We start from the raw sequence: 25,476 nt of genomic DNA on the forward strand, positions 1-25,476 counted from the left end.
CTGCAATACAGAAGGATCATTTTGAATGTAACTGATTTGAATTTAACATTTGTTTTGTGCTTTTCAGAAAGATATCTTATTAAAAAAATATATTTCTCATTCTAGGACAATCATAATCCTTTGTTTTCTAATACTATTTTCAAAAATCAACATGTTTAATGAAAACAGCTAGGGCCCTAACACCATGTTTTGCACAGTTTGATCTGCTAATTTCTTGTTAAATTCCTTATGTAGTGTTCATCAGACAAGAAAGATCTAAATAAACCTAATGCATGGCCTTGGATATAAATGTAGTTTTCATTTATTTATGTAAAGTGCCAAAAGCAGAACTAAGGTCTAGAGTCAAATGTAGCCTTGACTGTATGTTAGAAGCAAGTTTTTTTGTAAATAGGAATTAGTTTCTTGCAATGATGAGGCTGAAACGTAATTGAAAGTCTTTAAAATCTTTATACTTTACAAGATACATGTTAGTGCCTTGAAATCTGAATGGTTTTAAGTTACTAGTGAAGCGTCAGGTGTTTGTGTTGGTGGGCTGAGCATGTGTTTGTTTGTGTTCCGGCATATGGTCTCCTGACCTGGTGTCAGTCTTGTAGTAATTGCATATTTGCAGTGACTCTACTATAACCCTGTTCCAAAAACAGAAAAGCAAGGGTCAGACACCAGAATCTAAAAGCAAACATTGGTTTCATTAGAGCTGACTTGATGTCAAGCCAAGTTATGTAATGACCTCATTGTTCTTTAATTAGGATAATAATTCTTATGATAATAATTTGGTCTTTGGGAATAAATATCGTAATGCACTTTCACTCTATTTTAATAGGTGTACCTGGAGAGATTATTAACATATGCAGAGATTGATATTTGTCCTGCTAACTGGAAGCGGATCGTTTTGGGTGCCATCCTGTTGGCATCGAAGGTGTGGGATGATCAGGCTGTGTGGAACGTGGACTATTGCCAGATCCTCAAAGACATCACTGTGGAAGACATGTGAGTGTGTGTTTGCTTTCAAAGTAGCAGACTTTCAGTATCAGAATAAATCTAATGTTAATAGTCAAATAATGCATTGGCACAGCAACTAGATATGACATGACACTTACACAAATCTTAATAGACACAAGAAACCTTATTTTAAACTATAATGAAAGCACAGATACTGCAATAAATTCCTCAATGCACAGATACTGCAATAAATTCCACAATGCACAATATATATAATTTTAAGAACACATACAATAGGATATCCGGTCGAACTAACAGATAAAACTAATTGCACACCAATTTAGATGTTGTTTTTATCATTTTAAAACACCTGAAGTATTTCTTCACAATGATTTGGTATAATTACCTTGCAGAAATGTCCTACAAAATGTCTTTCCCCCACATCAAGCATCCACCTCCGAAACCAAGATAACATGACAGCGTTTGTTATTGAGTTTCATCTCTGCGCTCTGAGATGAAACTAATTTAGGAAAGAAAATAGGAGCCATAGAGATTCCCTTAGCTGCAGGAGCTTTCATTATTATTATTATTATTATTAATAATTCGTTTAACCCCTGTGGTCCCTCTGCAATGGAAGGCAGCCACACTAACTATGATGCTAAAGACCATAGCCTCAATTGGCCATTGCATTTGCACTTCTCGAGATAAGGTTTTCCCCCTCAGTCCAAAGACATGTGCTATAAGTCAACTGAATAAACCCAATGGCTGTAGAGTATAAGTGCATGTGTAAATGTGAGTGTATGAGTGTTTTCCAGTACTGGGTTGTGGTTGGAAGGGCATTCCCTGCGTAAAACATATGGTGGAATAATTGGCAGTTCATTCCGCTGTGGCTACCCCCTATAAATTAGAGACTAAGCTGAAGAAAAACAAATGGAAGAGATTCTGGGAGTGAGATTTCCTCTCAAATCTCTTACTAGCTGACCTTTGTATTACTCAACTCCATCCGGGTCACAGCACCAATTTAACCACTTTGTTTCAACTTGCCTTTCTCTGTGCAGGATTCAAACCCATGTATCTGGCTTGGAAGACAGGCATATTAACATGGACACTAAAGATTGTGGCCTCTTGAGATTAGCTTTTACTAGCTAGCCTCCATTCCAAATCCTGAATCTCCTCCGGAGGCCAGAGGGCGCTCTTTTGCAAATATGCAAAGAAGAGATCCAAACCAAACAGTGTATTTAACTGCCTTAATTTTTCCCTCTGACATTCTTAGAGAACTAAATCCTACAGAGCTTAAAGTACAGTATATAATAATCCTGAAGGACAGCTACTATGAAATTGACCTGACATAAATATCCCTACTTAACATGCATGTTTTCAGGTCTACCCTTTTAACTCCTGCTCAGTCTGGTTATTTTAAAGACCATCCTGACTGTAGATTTAGTGACGAATGTTCATTCTGTCCTCAAGTCACACTGCAAACAGTGTTGGAGGACTAGAGAGTGGGTGTTTGTTGTCTTTGTGTTGTCAGAGGCCTCACTGTTAGCTATCTTTAGCTGGTTGGTTGGAATAATTATGTGGTTGGAAGGAAGGCTTGGTAGTGGTGAGAAATTTGGGGTTTGCATAAGAGGTTTAGTATGAATAAAAAATAAGATTAGAGGTTTGGTTTGGTCTTATTGTGAGTTTTAAAATGAAACAACTGTTTTTTTTTTATTTATTGATGGCTGTGGTTAACACTTTACTTGAATGGGGTGTTAATAAGACTGTCATGAAACCTTTATAATCATGACATGACATGTTGTGTTATGCCATTTTAAATGCAAAGATGACATGTTTGAGATATGATAACTTATTCATATATATTCATCATAACCCGTCTTGACATGACCAAGACAACATAACTTGTTGTCATGAAAATAATGATTGTGCTATGAATATGTTACTGATATCTTTTTGATGGATGATTGACTTTTCAATAACTCAGTTAAAGTTTCAATACTTTGCAAAAAAAAATTTGTAACAGCGTCATTGGTAATTAATGACAAATTAAATTTGTACCACTCCAGTTGAGCTCAGGATGGAAATAACAAGTTGATGTTAACAGTTGAGGGAAAAAAATGTTAATGGGACTGTTATTAAATTCATGACTTAATTATAATGGCCTCATGACAACCATGTTCATGACTGATTTATGACAAGCTATGTTGACTTAGTAAACAATGACACCTTAGCATTGAAAATGACATAACTGAGCAAAAAACACTTAATAACAGTTTTCATAAGCATGCATAAAATCTAATTCATATCCTTTTCATGGACACTCAAGGATGTGTAAAGATGGTCAAAAAAATACAACGTCTTCTCCAGATGAACATTACTTAAAGTTTTTCCCTTCAAAATGGCTGTAAGCTGATCGTATTATGAAGTCAACATTGTAGTCAAAATATACTGCTATTTAACTGTTGTTGCTTCATTAAACTTTCATTTAAAGCATTCTTTATTGACAAATTACTAATCCTAACCTTTTTTTAAAATACATCATTTGGACATCTATTTAGTCCATTTCTTTTCTTTTTATAATTAAATGTATTTATTTAACTTTTTATTTTATTAGATTTAATTTTTAAAATATAATTTCATTTTCATGATTATCAAGGTGCCATGACAGTCTAATGAACTAGGGCTGCACAATATATTATTTCAGCATCAATATCGCAGTGTGCATTTGCGCAATAGTCACATCGCAGGATCTGCAACGTAAAGTTGATTTTTTTTTTTTTTTTCCAGCAGGAGTCACAGTTGCAAAATATAACCATAATAGAGGACAAATTTATAATTTGCATGAGTTTTTAAGGCCTGAAATTGTTTAAGGATTTCGGGAGAGTTTAAATGTTTTTAGTTTGTAACTAAATGAAGATTAAATGTATAAAATTATTATTATGATGAAGACTTTACAGTGCTATTTTACATTTGATTATTCATTATTTCCAAAACTACTAAGACTACTACCAAGACTAATACTTTTGTCAGGTAGTGTAGCATTACTATAGCTATTTTCTTTATTATTATTTTGTTTAAATGCAAAAAACAAAATATAAATAATGTTGAAAAGTTCATGATGAACTAAAATACACTTCTGATCAAATATTTTGCGTCTGTACAATTTATTTATATAATGTAAATCCATTAAATTAAACTAAATCAAATTTATGCTGAAAAGTGACATTTCAATTCATTTATAATGTTATTAATGTCTCTCCCACCAGGAACGAGTTGGAGCGGCAGTTTCTGGAGTTGCTGCAGTTCAATATTAACGTCCCATCGAGTGTCTACGCCAAGTACTATTTCGACTTGCGTTCGCTCTCGGAGGCGAACAACCTCAGCTTTCCCTTGGAGCCTCTCAGCAGAGATAAAGCCCAGAAACTGGAGGTATGGGGTCGATACCACACCAGATCATTAGCACACATGTTTATCTCAGATTGTCACTCAAGATCTCATCCGCATCCCCAGTGTGCTACAATTTCTAGGGCTTGAAGAAAAAGCTCAATTATCTTGGCAGATTGCGATACTGAAACTGTTCCAGGAAGTTATAAGTAATAAGACCAAGAAAGCTTGCTTTGTTGAAACTTTCACAAATACGGAAGATCGTGACATTGTCCAATTGGTTTGGTAGAAGCGAGGCCGAATAATTACCTCGTCCGAATCCCCACGTGTGTCTTTTGCCAGAATTCAGCCTCAGTGCTGCCCAATTACAGTCTTGAGAAGACCAGGACTCTAATGATGTTAGTTAGTTCAGTTGTGTTTGTGTGTGTGCGCAGTTGTTTTTCTTTCACTGGTGTAATAGCCCACCAGCCCATCTAGTGTCAGTGATCTGTGGGTGGACGGCTCAAATCAGTCAGTCAGATGTTTGTGGTCCAGTTCTTCCATACGGCACCAGTGCTCTTTATAAACTCCCACACACAATCGGCTGTCATTTTGAAAATAACCGAGACAAGCCGGAGCTTGTTTTTTTTTTCCACTTATTGTCGAAGGTGATGGAGTCTTACGACAGATCAAAGTGCATCAAGTATGGACATACTTTGCTAAATTCAGCTACCCTCAGAAGTCAGAAGATAATGGTAATAATAATAATCTAGAAACAGAAAAGGGCCAGGTACAGAGCCCTGGGAAACACCTTGAGTAATTACAGTGGATGGTTTGTATTTCTGTATACCATATTCAATATAGAAATACCACATTGATTATGAAAGTATACTGAAATATGCACTATAATTATGCCTTTAAATTTATTTAAATTCAGAAACTTCAGTCAAAGTTTATTTTATTGTGATATATTGACCTGTAAAATGCTAAAAGCACTTTAATACATGAGCAATAACAGTGCGAAATGGCTGTATATCAGCACTGGTGGAAGTCACTGTCCCACCAGTGCTGATATTCAGCCATAAGGCACTGCTACTCGAGTGATATTGCATTTATACGACAGTTAGACGACACAATCGTGTATATAAAAAAGAAAATCAAAAATGGAGAGCCTAAAAACCCTTTTGTATTAGGAACTACTTTCTTCCGCCATTCATTCACATCAGAACAGCAGAAACTGTTACTAATTCACCAACGTCACTCTAGAGCTAGTGTTTGAATGACTCTCTAGCGTAATGTCTAAAGTGATGACAAAACAGGTGACTTTGCTGACGTTTTAAGATTATAAGGCTGATCGTGACATGAAATTCTGTCAGTCTACAGAGATATCTCCTTACAGTATTACAGTCTAGTACAGTCTACAGTATTCTCTGTTGCAATCGGTATATAACAATAATTAACTACAAAACAAGCAGAGCAATCACTACCAGATTGCTGTTGTGTTTGCGATAAGGAAAAACGCTAAACACATCCAAGCATTTCTTCTTTCTTTCTGCCAACACAACACAGATTCCTGATACGCAAGTCCCATCTCACACACTTAAAAGACTACAATTAAATGCCATAAATACAACACTACAACATACAAAAGAGAGAGAGGTCGACTTAGAATATAACTTACCAGTTTACTAATGATTTAATTAGCTGTAGTTAGAAATTACGCTGTATTAATCCTCTAAGGGCTTATTATACGGTCCTGTCGCCATCTTGTGGATAGACACATCAACCGTCTTTGGTCTACTCAGCATGGCAAGCTGGTGGCCGCCCAGAAATAATAAATATTTTAAAATAGGCACTAATCTTACAAATAAACTGCATAGATGCAATCTAAACAACTACATTCTCGCTGAAAAAAGCCTCAAAAGTACATTATGTCGTCCAACAGCAGGAATATTTGTCAAACTGTAGAGTGTCCTCTGCTTGTTGCTGTATGTGGGCAGAGTAATATACAAGGGTGTAGGGTGAAAAGGTGGTGAAGTGCTGTTACGGGCAGAATATCGGATGGTTATCAGCCAATCAGATTTAAAAACCAGACAGAACTGTTGTATAAATAATAATATACTGGTCATAAATTTGTCAAATTTGCATATTAGGTTTTTTTTTTTTAAATTCCTTTACGTCTTTATCCTGTCACTGTCATTCTGTTTCACTGTGGAAATTTCTATCATGAAAACATACCTGGCAATAAAGCTCTTACTGATTTTTTTAAATATATTTACTTTTTTGATTAAATTTTAATAACCTTTGCAACCATCCTCTTTCAATAAAAAAATGTTTGTAATTACATTTTTCTGTGTTTCTTCCAGGCAATATCCAGGCTTTGTGACGACAAATATAAAGACTTGAGAAAAGCAGCCAAGAAACGCTCAGTGAGTGCAGATAACCTGTCAGTGGTCAGATGGTCACCGGCCATCATATCCTAATAACAGTGGACATTGAAGACTTTGACGAGACACACACATACACACTCGTGCTCAGCACCTCCACAAGACTCTTGAGCCAGAGGTTTCTGTGTCCCTGCTGGTCAGATGGCTGCTGTAAATACAACACAAACACACAAACACACACACACACACACACACACACAGAAAGATCACTTTCCAACCTGTGGCTTAGAGGATAGAGGGAGAGGAAAACGAGGGAGAAACCCCCCCAAAAGACGCCTGTGACTGGAAAAGCATTCCTCCAGCTGTGTCATTATGTGTTTGCCATTCTAGGTGAGGAAGTTTCGAAAACGTGTTTCTTGATCTTGTAAGGTTAAAAAGGATGCGTCAAGATGGCCAAAAAAACAACCACAACCATGTCTTTATGAGATAAACATTCCTTTAAAGTATTTCCCTCCAAAATGGCTGTGAGCTAATGGAATTATCACCATTGTAGTCATTCATACGGTTATTTATCTTTTGTTGTTTTGTTATTATTATTTTTTTATTTAATACATCCTTTGTGACAGTTTACTAATCTTTAACGATCCAATTAGGAAAATGCATAATTTGGACGTCTGTTTAGTCTGATTTATTTTATTAAATTTATTTGTACCAAAATTTTTGTTTCGGTTTTTCCCCTTTTAATTATTTTTTTTTTTTTTACCTAAAAAAGCAAAAATAAATAAATAAATATTTGTATTTATGTTTAATTAATGATTAATTACAATTTTAATTAATATATATTTATATTATTAATTTTATTTAATATATTTTATTTTTATTATTTTTTATAAAATAAAATTACAAAAAATAAAAACAAATATTCATTTATAATTCATTTTATTTCATGATACATTTTATTTTAATTATTTTTTATCAAATAAAATGACAAAAAAATACAAATTACAAATATTTATTTATAATTAATTTTATTTACTATATTTTATTTTAACAATTTTTTAATAAAAAAATTATATATATATATATATATATATATATATATATATATATATATATATATATATATATATATATATATATATGTGTGTGTGTGTGTGTGTGTGTGTGTATAAATAATTACCTAAAAACAATAGAAAATAAAATATATAAAATAAAAAATTATTAAAAATAAAGAAAGAAATATTTGTATTTCATTTTAATTAATTTTGTGATATTTTATTATTATTAATATTATTTTACTTAAAATAAAGTGATATATTTATTTTTTTAATTAATTTTATTTGATATAGTTGATTTGTATTATTTTTAGTTAAAATAAAGTAAAAAATAAAAATATATATAAAATTTTTTTTATTAAAAATAAATAAATATTTGCATTTAGTTTTTATCAATTTATTTATTTTATGTATTTTATTTTTACTATTTGTTTTTGTTAAAATAGAGTTAAAAATATAAAATATATAAAATAAAATTAATAAAAAACAAAATACAAATATTTATTTATTTATTTGATTTGATTTCCCCTTTTTCAGTTTTAAACCACTTGTCGGCATTTTTCACAGTTTAGTCTTATTATCTAAGAAATCTGGAAGTTGGCTTTGTATACACAATGTGTTTCAACGTGACGTTCCTTTTAAACCTTATGTTTTGATAACTGGACGCCACGTTAAGTGAGTTTGGTTTGAAAATGTACAATGTGGAAATAGACTAAAGTTGGAAGTTTTAATACTGAAATCAAACACTTCTTGCTGCACAGCCAACAATGACATTCCTTTCTCAATGACCATGAACATCTGTAATCTCCACACTCTCAACACACTTTTTAAATTTAATATCTGCCTCGTCCTTCACTTCAACAAACGTCTGATTAACTCATGCTGTCACTTATTTGCCAACTCAAAGCAATACATGCACTGTACTTTATTCCAGAAAGTATGTGTAAGATTGCAGCTGAAATATAAAAGTTTAATGGGATAATTTCAGCCACGGAATCGAAAATATTAATACGAAAATTGTGACTTTTTATTTCACAATTGTAAGCTTACATCTCAATATTTTTAATTGGAAACTTTCATTTCTGTGTTTACATTGATCTATTTTTAATAATCATCAGTGTGCAGCTTATATTTTTAATTCAACTTGCAACTGATATCATTAATATTCAGAGCGGCAAGATATAAAGAAACAAGTGTTATATTTTGTCTTGTAAATCCAAGTTTAAATCTCAAATTTTTCAAAAATTAAAATATCCTTTATAACTGTTTACTAATCTTCAACGATCTGATTGGGAAAATGCATAATTTGCACATTTTAGTCTGATCCATTTTATTTACATTTATTTTTTACATTTTTTTCCCCTTTTAATTAATTTATTTTATATATTTTCTTTTTATAATTATTTTTTTTTACCTAAAAATGTAATTAAAAATATCTATAATTTTAATTTACTCATAATTGATTTATATATTTTATTTTATTCATTTTTGTACTTAAAATAAAGTAAAATAGTAACCCAAACGACTAAAAATAATACAAAACAATATAACTAAAGCAATGTCCACAGAGTTGAGCGAGATCGCTTCTCTTCCTGTTAAACTGAACAGTCTAATCATCGATGACGGAAGCGTGCTCTGGCTCGGAAGGTAAAATGCAGTGTGAGTGCAGGCTGTCGAAAGGGGTGGAAGGGGGACAAGTGCGATTTGGCAAAGTTCAAGGAACCGTGCCTCGTGACAGTACACCCTAATAAGACATAAATTTAAAAACGAAATCTGGGAGAACAAATTGTGAGGTAAAAAGTCACAACTACTGTTTGATTTTATTTATTCCTCCCATATCCTTCAGATGACATTTAACATCAATGTTTTTTGTCAAAACAAACAAGTCAACAAACAAGTCATTAAAGGTGAAACGAATAGTTCCATTGTGATACAATTGGTCGGACCGATTGTGTTTTTTATTTTGTCACTTACGACTGAATTAAATTGGTCAAAGAGAGAAATTTCTGCTGTCTCCACTGCCATTGCCTGTGGTGCCTGCTTTCAGCGGGAATATGGCCTTACATGTAGACTATTCAAATCATTCTCATTAATTCATCACATTGAGGTGTTTAGAAAAAGAACGTCACTTGTTTTTAAAATCGGTTCTTCCCAGTTCTGAACAAGTGTTGAATCACGCCATCAGATGTGTGTGTGTGTGCGTGTGTGTGAGCGTGTGTGTGCGTGATCACCATAACAGACATTTTCACTCAGAAACGCATTGAAAATTAGAACTTCCAAAAAATATCTTTTGTATATTGTACATACTTAAACATACCTGAAATATGATCTTGAGAGATATTTATATGTGACCAGTATTCACTTTTGTTCATTGACAAATTCTAGACGATGACGCATTAAAACTTTAAAAATTAGAAACACGTTGGTTGTTTTATCAGGATAGGAGGTAATCTTCTGGGATCTGACATAGATTTTTGCATTTGCTTGTATTTTTCTGTTCTCAATCGAGTTCAGTCTTTTTTATCTGCGCCACAAAAGAGTCATGAAGCAATTTCACAAGGTTATGACATGAATGTAACTCTGCAATAGCTTGTGTTTTTCTTTGTTTCCCCTTTTCATTTTAAAAGCAATGATAAAAGGCAATGTTTTTTATATATACACACATACACTTTTTGTTTAGATTTGATCTCCTGTGCCCTAAAAAGTCTTAATAATTTTACTTAGGAAATTGTTTAATCTAAATATAGTGCACACATTGTGTATCTGTATACAATACTGTAAGTAGACGATGTGATAAACACATTCAACCTGATTTTTGTTTTGTTTTTAAAATCTAAAGAAAATTAGCAAATTATATTTTGCTTAAAAAAAAACGAAGCCTACTTTAGCACCATGTCTTTACTGTATTGTTTAATATTTACTAGGGCTGCACAATAGTGGGAAAATATGCGATGTCGTTGAGTGCTGCGTTAACAGTATTTATTACTAAGTTGCAAAAGGTTATTTTATTAACAATTAAAAACTATATATTTATATATATATATATATATATATATATATATATATATATATATATATATATATATATATATATATATATATATATATGTAATAATCATACTAAAACAGGTAATACACATTTTTCTGATCTAATTAAAACAAAAATAAAACTATCACAGTGCAAACATTTAGAGTTTAAAACACCACGAATGACTAAAAAACCTCAACGGATATTCTGATACTTATTGGCTTGTTGTCATTTTACTCCCAATTAGTGTTTCTTTTCAGCTTTAGGAAAACTGGAGAGGTGGGGCTAAAGATAGAAAAGGCCCCACCTGATTGGTCAGATTTGGATAAATAATCAACGCATGATATATATGTAATTAATCCAATGCTACCTCACGGCAATTCGTAACTTTTTGCTTTATTGGCTAATTTGTATCTCATTGGTACAATTTAGTATGATTTGCTTATTCCCGATTACGGTTGGGTTTAGGGGTGAGGTTTGGGGGCATGATTAAAAATCAGACATTATTGTACAACTGCATTCGTACGATATATGTAATTTATCCGAAGCTATTTCACGGAAATATGTAACATTCTGGTTTAGAGGCTAATTCGTATCAGTTCGTACATCTCATTCATTCAATTTAGTATGATTTGCTCATCCCCAAATGATGGTTGGGTTTAGGGGTGGGGTTTTTAAAAATCATACATTACACTCATAGGAATTATCCTCTAAACTGACAAAACTGATAATGATTTTTTTTGTAAGTGTCTGCGATATGTACATTGCATATACTTTTATCACGATAACGATAATTTCTCGATATATTGTGCAGCCCTATTTTTTTACTGTATTATTTTCCCCTACACAACCCGAACAAGCATTTCAAGAAAAAAATGGTTGGTCAAAAGGCTGAATTATTCTTAATTCATTAAATTCTGGGGGTAAAATTGACTAGACACATGTGACAGACAGCGGCAATGAACACAGACATTTTTTTTGGTGTATTTCCTGAAGATAAAGGAAGTTTTACCAAAGTAATTATTTTTGAGGAAGACCTGTTGGTGCTTTAGACTCCCTTTGCACATTTTCAAAGTGTTGGAAACGGTTTGAAATCAGGGAAAAAGAAGTTCCAGAAAAGTGTCTTCGGGGAGGAAAACGAAATCGTGAAATGGAAAAGACTGATAGAAATGGAAAGACTGATAAAAATAAACGCATCTGAAGATTGTATTATTGTATTTATTTGTGGACGCAGCCCAGCGTTGGATATGAAGATGTTGTGAGCTCCTAGGCGAGCAGCGTTTTAGCACTGAACTCTACCTCTGCATAGAGTTTTTGGTTTCTTATTTAATACCTCTCTCTCTTGCTCTTTCCGACTATGCTCTGTGTAATATTTCTCATTTTCATTGCAATTTCTAGGAAATTACCAAGTCTTTCGGAACATTTCTACTCTTAAGTGGTTTCCTGTGACAGAGAACGAGAACTGCTGTAGTTGTGACTTTTATTTTATTTTATGTTAAGTCACTGGTTGTATGCCTGTTTTTATGAATAATACATTGTTGTTGTCGTTTTGTTTCTGTTCCAAAGGTCAAGCCGATCCTCAGTATGTGTTTTCAGTGTGCCAAAGGCTGAATCTTATCTCCTGTTTATGATCTTAGTTTTTATTCTTCTTTCTGTTTTAACCGAGTGAGCCTGCACTCGTCCGCCAGGAGCTGGAGGCTGTAATGGTCGCATGCATTTTTTAATTCAGATTAATTTTGTTTTGTTTATTTTGTTCTCAGATTATGATTTTTAACTGATGCTCCCAGTTCAGAAGCAATGTTTAGAAACCGCCACATGAATAAACTTTTAAAAGTTGCAATAAAACCGACTTGATTGGTTGATTGATTAATGGAAAACATGTTAACAAGATAACCCAGGACATGCTAACATAGCTAAATTATGACAGCAGTGTGTAAAAATGCTATAGATGTTATAAATATAAAGTGTAAACATCACTTGCTTGCTTTAACTTTTTAAGTTAGCTAGTATTGACATTTTAGCATGTTAGTAGCATTGAGAGGTAGTGACGTATTCAAATGTTAGCAATGTGCTAAAACATGTTAGGTGTTTTAAACTATGTAGCTCACAAAAGTGTGCTCTAATAAAGGGACAAGGACATGCTAACAAATATTAGCATCATAAAATCATGATAACAGTGTGTAAAAATGTTAGCGATGACATGCTAACAACATTAAATCATGACAGCAGTGTGTAGAAATGCTATAGATGTTATGAATGTAAACCGTAAACATCACTAGCTTGCTTTAACTTGTTGTTAGGTTAGCTAGTATTAGCAATATAGCATGAATATAGCTTATATATGTTAGCAGCATTGACAGTTAGCAATGTATTCAAATGTTAACAATGTGCTAGAACATGTTAAGAGTTTTAAACTATTTATCTAACTAAAGTGTACTCAAGTGAAGCGACAAGGACATGCTAACAAATATTAGCATCATTAAATCAAGATAGCGTTGTGTAAACATGCTATACGTAATATAATACTGAAACTGTTAACTGTAAAAAAAAAAGTTAGCCACTATTTTTAAAACATATTTTTTATTAGATGCTAGATGTTTATTTGAACATATTACCTAACATTTAAACATCTTAGCATATCATATGTAAAAAAGTATAACTACTAGCATATGACATTCAACAACATGCCAAACCATGACAGCAATGTGATGATGTTGGCAACATTTATAAACATAGAAACTAGCTTTAACATGTTAGCAAGTTATAAAACAAGCAACCAATGTGATCAATCTATCTATCTAGCCAACTAGCCAAGGACATGCTAACAAAACAAAGTAGAAATGCTATGTTATAACAGAAACTAATCTCATATTATTTTTGCATATTCAAAATCTAATTATTACAGTTATACATATTTATAAAATGGGGTACCATATGTCTTTTAAAGTGGTGTGTGTGTGTGTATATATGTGCGTGAAATGTATGCTAAGCTGTAGTAGCCTGTATGGGGAGCTATTCATTGTGATTTCTCTTGAAACCTGCCAAATAATGCCATTTTTGTCAAATTGTATTCAATAAGTTCAATGACACGCATCCAAAAATAACGCAATAGCTATACCAGCAAACTAAAGCATATGATATGTGCATTTACAACCTAAGTCTTCGGCTTTGCACCTCTAAATGTGTCCCAAGTGAACTACTCCACTGCTTGCTACCTTGAAATGGCCTTTATTTGAGCAGAGCCGGTTTGCTAATCCAATTACAGAGATAAAGAGTCTTGGAAGATTGAATGATTGAAATATTTTAGGCTGTATTAATAGCCATCTGGGACATATTGCATCATCTGTTCTGAAATGTCAATCGCAACAGAATGCAGAAAGTGTGTTGAGTAGAGCAAATTTGGTTTGGCTTGCAAACGCTGATTTGCATTGTCTCTTCCACGCAGGAATAAAATTAATCTGTTCTCCACCTACTCGCTTTTAAAAACAGGATGCAATTTGCTGTACTCCTGGTGTGAACATTCACTATAAATACATTAAAAAAGAGAGAGAGATAACAGCCCCACTTGACTTCTCAAGACAGATTAATAATAATACTTAAGCAGAATCCAAGTGTGTTGGATGCAAAACAGCCTTTAATGACTTGTGTAAATGAATAACATAATTTTTTTTAGTAAAAGCATGCCAAAATTAAGTATTCTGAACTTGTTTCAGAAGTCCAAACGCATGGTTATAAAACAGGTAGGTGTGGCTCTGAGTCTCGACCTTCTTTGACATTGTAAATTAGGTTTGTCATGATACTGGAATTCGGTACCAATCAATACTGAAATTTAAAAAAAACGTCCATTTCCTGCTAACATTTCAGTGCGTCCTGAAACAGCGCTGATTTGCCGTTGTGTTCACATGCTCAACAGAAATGACTGTGATTGGCCATGAAGGTCATCAGTTCACTAATCTCACCGCTGTTTACAAAGTGTAACCACAGATACAGGGACACTGGAGTGTTTTAAAGGCATGATTCATCAGCAGATCGCTCGTATGTCAGCTTACAGACAAACCAGCAGATCAGCGTCACTTTGAAAAGCTCCAGTGTCCTGTATCTATGGTTACACTCAGTAAACAGACGCGAGTTCGGTGAACTGATGACCTTCATGGCCAATTACAGTCTTTTCTGTTGAACACATGAACACAGTTGCAAATCAGTGCTGTTCCTTGTTCTCTGTTTAGTCCTTTTCGCTTTTTAGTAGTAATTAGGCTCATAACATTTTCTTGTTGCAATTATTTGCCGAACATTTTATCGCAGTATTATCACATTATTGACATAAGCTGCGAAAAAAGGTCACTTTCATGGTGTGTTCACACCAGACAGGGAAGAAGAATCAATCGCGAGTGATTTACAAAAGACGCGAATAGACTGGTGGTGTAAATGACGCTTCAGTTGGAAAATGTGAACTTTACCGGACATTCACGCTGCGCTAACCAATCATGAGCTTGCCCTTGTAGGGGTGTGATTATGATGAAATGCATGCAGTTGGTGTCCCAAAGGGGGAAATCCTCCTGCCGACATGGGACAACAGCTCATCAAACTGGACGTCTATTGTGAAGTGAGTTTCACACGCAAATAGCACGATTTATGCCGCATCAGATGTGAACACAGCATATGTGTATTGCTTTATGTTTGGTATAAGGTACATCTAAGACGTTGTTAACAAAGAATAAAGCCTGGTTTATTCCATTGGGGCTTTATGCTACGAAAACAATCATCCTGAATGTACCTTATCCTGCTTATTACATGGCTATTTGTGTCAAAATAGTTTATTTTTAAACCTTTGATTAAACACAAAACTGAAAGAAACGAAAACAGCTGATGGAGTACACACTAACCTGCTCCTTATTTAGTCACAATATGGCATCAAACAGTTAAAAATGCGACGTGACAGACAAGCAAAAATTAATGTGGATACAAGTATATAGACTATTTACAGATGGTTAAGGTGATTTGAAGTTCCCAGATGAGCCTGTGTTATTTAGTGGTTGTTATCTGGGAATAACATATCAGAATTGTGCATTTCAGACAGCCGTGTACTAATGTATGTTAATGTAAACAAATGCTATAACCAAATTAAATTGCAAAAAGGATTATAAAGTACAACAGGAACTATTTATAATAATAAGGTCTAGTTAATGGATTAAAATAAAGCCAGATTTATCGCAGAATCAATTTCTGTCAAAAAATACTACTGAATTTTTTATTAGCTCTGTTAAATAAAAAGTTTATAACTATGATTTTAATGCATTATATATGGCATTATCATTATCTAAGACTGATAATAGCTTTTGTAATTCCATTGTGAGTTTAGTTAAAGGGGACCTATTATGCCCCAAGATGTAAAATAAGTATCTGGTGTCCCTATGTGAAGTTTCAGCTCAAAATACCCCACAAATATTATTTTATAATTCTTTGAAACTTCTCCTTTAAGTCTTTGATCCTAATTGTGCTATTCTGGTGACTGTCGCTTTAAATTCAAATGAGATTGTGCTCTTTTCAAATTTGGGCGAAGCTACATGTGTGAGCATAGTGGCAGATTCAAAAACATGACTAACATCCTATGCTAATGAGGGAGAGATCGTCACTAATTCTACTTTCTACTTCTGATGACACGAACAAAGAGAGAATGTCAAAGTGATTATAAAAAACAAAATGAATACATTTTTACTATTAAAAGCTGGTTATATTCACAGAATGTTGCCACACTACTGTGCATAAACCCCTTATTTTTTGCAAAATAGGCCCCCTTTAAATGATCTAATGTTAACTATCAGAGCCTTATTGCTATATATAAATAGTCACATGCTTTTCAATCAATATTTCAGCATGTAGTAGGCCAGATTATGTGAAAGTATTAATGCTTAACTATTAAGTTAACCAATTAAGTCTCCAACCATTTGTCAGCTGTTATGAACACCACCGCAAATGCAATGTTAATATTCTTAAAAGACACTAATTATTCATATCGCCTACAATGTCCATATTGTGCATGCTCGTTGTCACGATATACAATATCGGAATATGACTAGTAGATATTTAAGTGCACAAAGCATTTACAGATTTATAAACACTACTTTCAACAGTGTCTGCAATGGGATTTTGATTAATAATAATTGCGCATTTCAAACTTTTTTTAAACCCTAAATAAAATAGGAAAACTTTTTTTTTTTAGTCCACTACAACTTCTGTCAATGCGCATTTATTAAAGGAGGTTATCCAATGAGTGTTCACTACAAAACAGTTGCTGTATTATAATTGTGATCCCATAAATCTCCATTCATTATAACCCAAGTCCTTCAAACCCTCCGTCCAGATGTCTCTCATTCATAGGTCATTTAGAGTGAGCTAAAAGCTTCTAGAGATTCCAGCGTGATCTTCTCTGATCCCTGCAGCTCTCAGTCATGTCAAACACCTCAAGGACAGAGCTAAAGAGGGGATTCTTTTTAATAAAGTAATAAAAGTAGATCAACCTAGCTAACAAAAGCCAAGCTAAAGAGATCTTATACAAAGTTGTATAATGAGGGTTTTTTTCCTCTTAAAAAAATATTCTTTTTTTCAGGTTTTGTCCTGTTTCCAGTACAAAGTATCTAAAAACTCTTAAATCAAGAAGCATTTTCCAGACAAATAAAAATGATTGTCTAATTTTTGGCATTTAATAAGTCAAAACTTTGAATATAGTCAAGTAATATAATATTAAATATTAATAAAATACTCCGGAAGTCAAAGTTTTACTAAATATCATCTTGTTTTTAATAGAAAAGAGAAACTAAAATAGGTTGGAAACGATAAATAAGTAAATGATAACATAATTTGATTTTGTTTGTGTTAACTATTAGTTTAGTAGGTCAAATAAAAGCAAATCAACACTCAAAGTCCTTCAAGACCTCAGGAGTGCCCTCAATCATACATGTGAGTTTAATATGGGCTATTTAATGCCTGATACTAATAGCTATTCTCCTGTAAGGACAAACAGAGCCCAAATATCACAGCAAGGCCTGCGTGCCGACATGCCTTTGGTGGGTAAGAATAGCCCTACAATGGAGCTCACATCTCTCGTCTTCTGTTGTCTGAGAACAGTTGTTGTCAGGACAGAGTAAGAGGTAAGATGGAAAACCAAGTTGGTGGTTACATGCGAGTCTTGCCTTTGCGGAATTGACCCAACCTGGTATATATATAGTACCAGAGTAGGATTATGTGTGCTTGTAAATGGGTTTTATTTATAATGCTTGTTTAGAATGATTTTAATAGAGCATAGACTGTTATTCTTATGTGGAATTAAGTATTGACTACCGAGATATCCTGTGCTGGAGCCTCAGGAGGCCTAAACTGCTGAAATGGCCAAACAGGCTACATCAGAAGTTATCTTCATAACGCTGAACCACAACATCACCCTCACAGGTATGTGTATGCTTTTAGTATTATTTGAAAAAAGCATTTATACAGTAACTCATGGCTGAGGCCAGACAGAATCTGCGGACAGTTTTTGCTATTTCTGTGATGAATTTTGTAAATAATCTGCAGATTTATGCATAATGATTTTGGGAGTATCGTAACTAAAACTTTAATATATGAAATAAACAAATAATACCTTTTTAACCTTAATGTTTTCAATGCAAATCCAATCAGATCTACTTATTTGGTAAACAAAGTACATCTCTCATATAATATATCTACTGAAAGACTGAAAATATTACTTTACAAACTGTATTCTGAATAAATCATATGAACATTGTTATATTAATCATTAATATTTGTGAAATTAATTTAAAAACTGAATAAAGATAAATTTACACAGATTTACACAAGTAAATAAAAAAACTTCATGATGGGCTAAATTTCTGTGGAAATCTGCGGCATTCTGCAAGCACAGATTCCGTATGAGCCTACTCATGGCCATTTAAAGAGATTATTCTATGCAATGGGGAAAAAAAGCTGATTTATTTTAAAGTACATTTTTTGATGCATTTACAAATATATATATATATATATATATATATATATATATATATATATATATATATATATATATATATATATATATATATATATATTACACTGAAATTACAAGTGTTCAGACTCATGCTGTTCAACATTGTTGGATGTTACTAGTAAGTGTTATAAACTGCTGGGCCAATTATTTTAATAATTAGTGTATATAGTAAATAGTTAGTTAGTTAGGTAGTTAGTTAGTCCGTTAGTTAGAGTTAGTAGAGTTGTTACAATGTTTTAACAGCTAATGTATAATTCAAAACTTTAATTACAGAATGATAATTGGTTTTGTTGTATTAAAAAATAATTGTGATGGAAAAGCTGACTTTCAACAACAACAAAAAAAGATAATAATTGTGATGAAATAGTTAACTTTTTACAAAGTGATGAAAATCTTTTAAAGGCATAGCTCATTCAAAAATGAAAATTTATGAAAGTTTACTCATCCTTTGCTTGTTTAAAACCTTTATCATTTTCTTTATTTTAAAAGAATTGTACGAAATTTGTAACCATTTGCTTTTTCATGCTGTGTGTTTTTCCTAAAACGAAAGTTAACGGTTATAGTTTTTTTTTCCTAAATATATCCACTTGTTAAGTTGTGATGTATGGAATACTGTTTCTGGGTCAAAGCCACTACTCATTTGAATTAAGAAAATATTCATTTATGACCACTTTTTAGTAATAAAACACATTAAAGTGATTTTTTTATAAGATCATGGTGTAAATAACAGTCACTGGACTTGCTGCATGACAGACATCAATATTTTAACAATTTATAAAAGATAAATCACTTTCTGGCCATCGTATATCAGGCATGGATATTTATGTATAGCAATCGTGATATTTGAAAGTATTAAATCGCATTGTAAACATATACTATTGCCATTTGTTGAGACTTCCCATACAGTTTGATATAGTGCTTGGACCTAGAGTCGCTTCACGTGACGTCACACTTAACAAGCGGACATTTTTGTGTTAAAAGAATGAAACTCATAAATGTTTGGAACCACTTAAGGATGAGTAAATATTGAGTAAATGTTGTCTTTAAGTAAAAGCAATTATGTAAAAAGTAACTATGCAGCTCATAATATCGGAAACATGTTTACTGAATATCAAAGATAATGTTATTAAAATAATGTTGAGATTCCATTCTATTGTTACAAGATCACCAGGCTGCTTTATCGATTTAATTAAGAAACATTTCTCAAAATTTTAGACCAATTTGATTGAATTAATTCCTAAGTTGTCAAACTAAATAAGGTCTGCATCAACTAAATGTATACTTTTGCTCTTTAGGGAAAGCTTGGCTCGTCCTGGTGGTATTTCTAAGGATCCTGGTGTTGCTGTTTGCTGGTTATCCTCTCTACCAGGATGAGCAGGAACGATTTGTGTGTAACACCATTCAGCCCGGTTGTGCCAATGTGTGCTATGACATGTTTGCCCCTCTGTCCCTCTTCCGCTTCTGGCTTGTACAACTGACCACTTTGTGCCTCCCCTACATAATGTTCATCATCTATGTGATCCACAAAGTGAGTTCTGGCCTAGCTACCGATACCGAAACTTCCGAGTCCATAAAAGCGGACTCCATCTACAAGATCCATCAAGAATCATTCAGGAAAGCATCTCTTTGTAAGATGGTCATGAAGGCTGAGAAGGGAAGGGTGCAGTACTTCACGGGAGCCTACATCTTGCATCTTCTGCTTCGGATAATGGTAGAAGCTGGATTTGGAGCTGCCCATTATTACTTGTTCGGCTTTCACATCCCCAGACGCTTTATGTGTCAGCAGGCACCCTGCACAACAATGGTGGACTGCTACATCTCTAGACCCACTGAGAAAACCGTCATGCTGAACTTCATGTTAGGGGCAGCCGCTTTGTCCCTGCTATTAAACATCTGCGACCTGATTTGTGCAATCAAGCGCTCTGTGAGGCAAAAAAACAAACGAAAGATGCTAGTGCAAAAGATGTACGCAGAGGAGCAGTACTACGTGTCAGGGAATGGAAATCAAGGTGTGGACGCTAGCATCCCTCCAAATCAAGATGTGATGAGTCCAGGAGTGTTTCGCAAAAGAGGGACCAGAAACTCAAGCGGCGATGAAGCTGCTTCTGTGCTTTTGGATGATGTCCCTCCGCCATCCTTACCTCAAGAAGGAAAGCCTACAATTTCAGGAATGCCTGGTTGCAGAAGCAATGATGACAGCAGCAGTTACCAACCCACCCAAGAAGAGGGGATGGTAAGAGAGGGCAGTGAAGTGGCCCTGTGCCCCAGTGAGCCCTTGGGAACCCCTAGATCCATCCGAGTAAGCAAACGTAGTCGGCTGAAACCTCCACCACCACCTCGAAGGGATAAACTTGCCGTGCAAGGTGCAATTGATGGCTCTGGAGCGACAGCATTGTGTACAAGAAGAGTAGGGCAATATACTCTGGTAGAAATGACCACTGGTGAAGACATAACTACTTGCGGTGGAGATGGGAAAGAGAAAAAGTCAGAGTGGGTTTGACTGTTGCTTCAGAAAACTCTCTATATGAGTTTAGTGAAATGAAGTTTGGATGCACATGCAAGTTATTTTTTTTAATTGAACCTTGAATGGAACAGACTGACCTGAATGCAATAAATTGCTTATTATTTGAAGTCAACCCCATGGATAAATGCCAATCCACAGACCAGCTTTACGCCCATCATTAGGCAAAGTACTCTGGTAGAAATAACCAATGGTGAAGACATACCAACTTGGAGATCGGAATAAGAAAAAGTCAGAGTGGGTTTGAATGTTACTTCAAAAAACTATGAATTTGTCTACTTGCTACATTATGAGCATGTATATTCATACAATGTAAACCCTGAAATGAGTTTTGAAATGCATGCAAGTTGCAAAGGAAGTTGACTGAAACTTGAAAGACACAGACTGGCCTGAACGGAATAGATTGCTTGGCTTTTTTATTAGACGTCAATCTCAATGGTCAAATGCCAAACCACGAATCAACAACACCCATCGAAAGGGCAATGTTCTCTAGTAGAAATGACCAATGGTGAAGACGTACCAACTTGCAGAGGAGATGGGAAGGAGAAAAGGTCAGAGTAGGTTTGAATGTTACTTCAGATCATGTATCATCACGTATATTCCTACAAGGTAAATCCTGAAGTGAGTTTTGAAATGCATGCAATTTACAAAAAGTTGACCAACTAGAATGAAACAGATAGGATGGAATATATTGCTTGAAGAAACAAGGTGGAATCGATGGTATTAGTAGAAGTCAACATCATGGATAAATGCCAATTCACAGATCAGAAGGGTACTCTGGTAGAAAGGACGACTGGTGAAGACATACTAACTTGCGATGGAAATGGGAAGGTGAAAAGCTCAGAGAAATCTAAATGGATTTGGCTAATGACTACATTTTTTTTACCATGTATTTTCTGACAACACAAGTCTTGAAGTAAGTTTTTGAAATGCAAAAGAAGTTGACTTAACCTTAAATGGAACAACTTGACTTGAATGGAATAAATTGCTTGTGGAAACAAGGTAGGATGAGAGGTATAATTAGAAGATGTCAACGTCATGGATAGATGCCAATCCACAGATCAACTACACCCATCAGCATCCACCTGCCTTTCATGTGTGTCTTAGTGCATTCCCTCATTCTTTCACCAACCAGACAGGCCTTGACCCGCATTGACCCCACAACAATCAAGGGACACCGAAGGCCACTCTAAAAACAGGCTTGTTGCAAACACCTAAGCTCCCAAAGGTCGAAAAACTGACACTGACATAGTTTTTGGTTCAACTGTGGGCAGCCACCAAACAAGAACAACCCTGAGGGTATGAAGGTACTTCCTGCGTCAAAATCCCATCCAAAATCCTCTAGTCTGCAAAATCTCAGGAACTGTCAAGTCTCGGTCAGCAGCAGCCCATCATAAAGCAATTACTGCCCAGACTGCTTTTGTATCTATGGAGGGAGCTTGTAACTCTATTCAAGGACCACTGGACTTCAGTTTGGAGCTTTAGAACAAACACTTAAAATAGAGCTCCATAATCTGCTGTAACATGAGAACAAGACGATGTGTGGCTTTCAGACTCTCAGAAGCAGGCCGCAACATGCAGACGATTGGACGTGTTAGCTTTGGACAGTCACCTCGACTGCAGCCCTCCTGTCCTCACAATGTCAGTCATGTGTCTCATTAAGCACACCAGGGACATCTGAGATAGCCTATTTGTGATGTTCCGTTATACATCACCGATGATGATTTGTAGTTGTCGCTACACAGTATCTTCAGTCTAATGTCAAATGGTTTGCACGTTAATGACTTCGGCTCTGTTTTTTGTTTTATTACCTTACTAAATCACACTCCCCCTTAAAAGGGCAGTGGTATTTCATGTATTGCACATCCTCTTGAAACAGAAGACTATTAAAAAAGGTGCACTACTTGAAGTACACTCAATTTCACCGCAGCTTGATTTGATGCAGTGTGATGAATACTGATTAAAGTGGAAGATTACCATATGCGAGATGACTACACCTCACAAGTTTGAGTTCATGTGATTACAGACATGCAGAGCAGCATATTATCTGTACAAAATGATTAGGATTGCATATTGCAGTCTGTTGGGGCAGCTGTGGCTTAATATGTCAGTGAGTTGGAATTGTTACTCAAAGGTTGCTGGTTTAATTCCCGGTCCCGGCAGGAATTGAAGATGTAGGGAGTGAATGAACCGTACTCTCTCCATCTTTAATATGTAGCTGAGGTGCCCCCTGAGCAAGGCACCCAATTCCACCCTAAATGCTGGAATCAATAACGACGCTCAGGGTGTATGGTCACAGAGTGTCTATGTGTGTGATCTCACTCAAAATGTGAACCCACTCGAATGGGTTAAAGTAGAGAACCAATTTCGAGTATGTATGGCTAAAACCATTCCTGATAAGGTATGACATACAGCAGTGTTCTGCAATGGTCTCTTAAATAATGATTCTATTTCAGGTTTGTTTTCATAACACGCTGATGAGACGAACGGAATTTTTTTATTTTTATTTTTTTAAATAGAAAGGCTCTAAAAATGGTTTGCCCTTCTGTACCAATGATGAGAAACACAGAGCATCAGCCAGGTGCACTATCCTAATAAAAATGACAAACCATACTGCCCTCTAGTGGACTGATAGGCATACAACTCTAAGGAATAGTTTTTAGATTTCATTCTGAAAAAAACAGCCACTGACGTCCATATAATTTTTTGTTCCTACTATGGATGTTAAGTGTTCTTCTTTCCAACTTTTTTTTGGAATACCATTGTTATTGTGATTAAACAAATATTATTTTTAGTTGCAACAGAAAAAGAAAATTCGTAAAAGTTTAAAACCACTTGAGTATGAGTAAATGTTGATGTTCGGCTGAACTGTCCATTTAAGTATAAGTATTGGCGGTTATTTGCTACCTCATATACATTTTGCCGTTGGAACCAAGGTTATTATAGTAAACTAAAATAAGACTAAAACTGGTCAAAAAACATTTTTGTTAACTGAAATAAAATGAAGTAATTCAAAATAAATAAATAAAAATTACAAAAATGTATTGCATTATAAAATAGCTGTTCAGAAGTAGTTTATAATTAAATTTAATACTTTATTCCAGTGATTTCACAGATTAATTTTCTGCTTAATTAATCCATTTTTCAGAGTCACATGATCCTTTAGAAATCACTCTAATTTGAATTATTATTTATTATTAATAATAATGGTTATTGTAATAAAAGTATCAATGACTGGAGTAATAAATTAATTTAAAATGACATTTAATACGAAAGCAGCTATTTAAAATTAAAAAAAAAAATTGACAATTTAACTTTTTTTTTTTTAACATTTAATAAATGCTACCTTGATGAACAGAATAAAAAAACCTGTAAAAACATTTTCAGTAGATCAGATAGCATTTGAAGCAGTTATATATGGTCATGTTACAACGTGTCCCATCCACAGAAGCATGTTGTCACATTTCGCTTACATTCTTTTGGGGTAAATAATGAGATAAGTATACACTGTAATAATAACACATAACCACATATTTATACTAAACACGTGTGCAATTAAATTCTAAGTATACTATAAACTCCAGAACCCATGTGAGACTTACATAAACTGAAGAAGTGTTAAAAAGGTTTATGCTCAGTCAGCAGTCTTACTCGAAACAAACACACACTTGGCATAGACATGTTCATGTCACGTGTAACTAAATATTTTAAAATAACTAGATAAAAATCCCTTCAAAAAATATATAGTTAAATTGCAGCATCCATTTTTTATTTGGTGCATTGACTTCCCCTTTGTACTTTGTTTTATTTACTATGGTTAGATGTGGCTAACCACAAATCGACCTAGACTTTGCAATACTAACCATAGTTTAACCATGTCTTTTGTAGTAAAACTGGTTTGACAAATGGAAGACAATGTGTAAAGACAAACAAAAAAAAAAACATGGCTACTACATTTTAGGATAGTGACACTTACAAAAAAATAAGTACTATGTGTTAGGTATGGGAAGATAACTGTTATCAAGGTATACCGCGGTTTGGAAAAGTCAAGGTTTTAAAACAGCCAAACTTTTCTATTATACCGTTCCTAAGGTATGTGTTTTTCATAAAGTTTTTTTTTTAGCACATCAGTATCTCCAGCAAAA

The 25,476-nt window shown here is 34.1% G+C and overlaps 2 protein-coding genes and 1 long non-coding RNA gene across 10 annotated transcripts in view; all 3 read left to right on the forward strand.

The window, feature by feature from the left end:
* Window positions 1-7,406, forward strand: part of ccny (cyclin Y) — a 52,015-nt gene extending 44,609 nt beyond the window's left edge. For 4 of the 7 annotated variants that reach the window (XM_087309060.1, XM_087309062.1, XM_087309061.1 and 1 more), the window contains 3 exons: window positions 821-987; window positions 4,206-4,368; window positions 6,669-7,406. In XM_087309060.1, the coding sequence (XP_087165186.1) occupies window positions 821-987; window positions 4,206-4,368; window positions 6,669-6,785 (447 nt within the window). In that variant the 3' untranslated portion in view covers window positions 6,786-7,406. Of the gene's footprint in view, window positions 1-820; window positions 988-4,205; window positions 5,333-5,368; window positions 5,421-6,668 lie in introns of those variants that run through there. The other 3 variants (XR_015524682.1, XR_015524681.1, XR_015524683.1) reach the window with 3 other exon arrangements.
* A 1,783-nt stretch (window positions 7,407-9,189) lies between these two features.
* Window positions 9,190-12,617, forward strand: LOC147830979 (uncharacterized). The gene is made up of 2 exons (XR_015524696.1): window positions 9,190-10,436; window positions 11,587-12,617. It is a non-coding gene; the product is annotated as an uncharacterized LOC147830979 (long non-coding RNA).
* A 5,274-nt stretch (window positions 12,618-17,891) lies between these two features.
* Window positions 17,892-25,252, forward strand: gjd4 (gap junction protein delta 4). Of its 2 annotated transcripts, XM_087309045.1 has the most exons (3): window positions 17,892-17,920; window positions 18,101-18,218; window positions 20,106-24,344. In XM_087309045.1, the coding sequence occupies exons 2-3, from the start codon at window positions 18,155-18,157 to the stop codon at window positions 21,308-21,310; spliced, it is 1,269 nt and encodes a 422-aa protein (XP_087165171.1). In that variant the 5' UTR covers window positions 17,892-17,920; window positions 18,101-18,154; the 3' UTR covers window positions 21,311-24,344. The 2 variants fall into 2 exon arrangements, with proteins under 2 accessions (XP_087165171.1, XP_087165170.1); XM_087309044.1 differs by having other exon boundaries at window positions 17,896-18,218; window positions 20,106-25,252.
* Window positions 25,253-25,476: the final 224 nt, after the last annotated feature.

The sequence above is a fragment of the Danio rerio genome, chromosome 24, assembly GCF_052040795.2.
Source record: "Danio rerio strain M-AB ecotype USA chromosome 24, GRCz13ab, whole genome shotgun sequence".
In the NCBI taxonomy this organism is placed as follows: Eukaryota; Metazoa; Chordata; class Actinopteri; order Cypriniformes; family Danionidae; genus Danio; species Danio rerio.

Excerpts from the sequence above, each read along its gene's own strand:
- gjd4 (XM_087309045.1), top strand. The coding sequence starts at position 18,155 with ATGGCCAAACAGGCTACATCAGAAGTTATCTTCATAACGCTGAACCAC. Across the intron at positions 18,219-20,105 it reads CCACAACATCACCCTCACAG|GGAAAGCTTGGCTCGTCCTG; the intron begins GTATGTGTATGC and ends TTTGCTCTTTAG.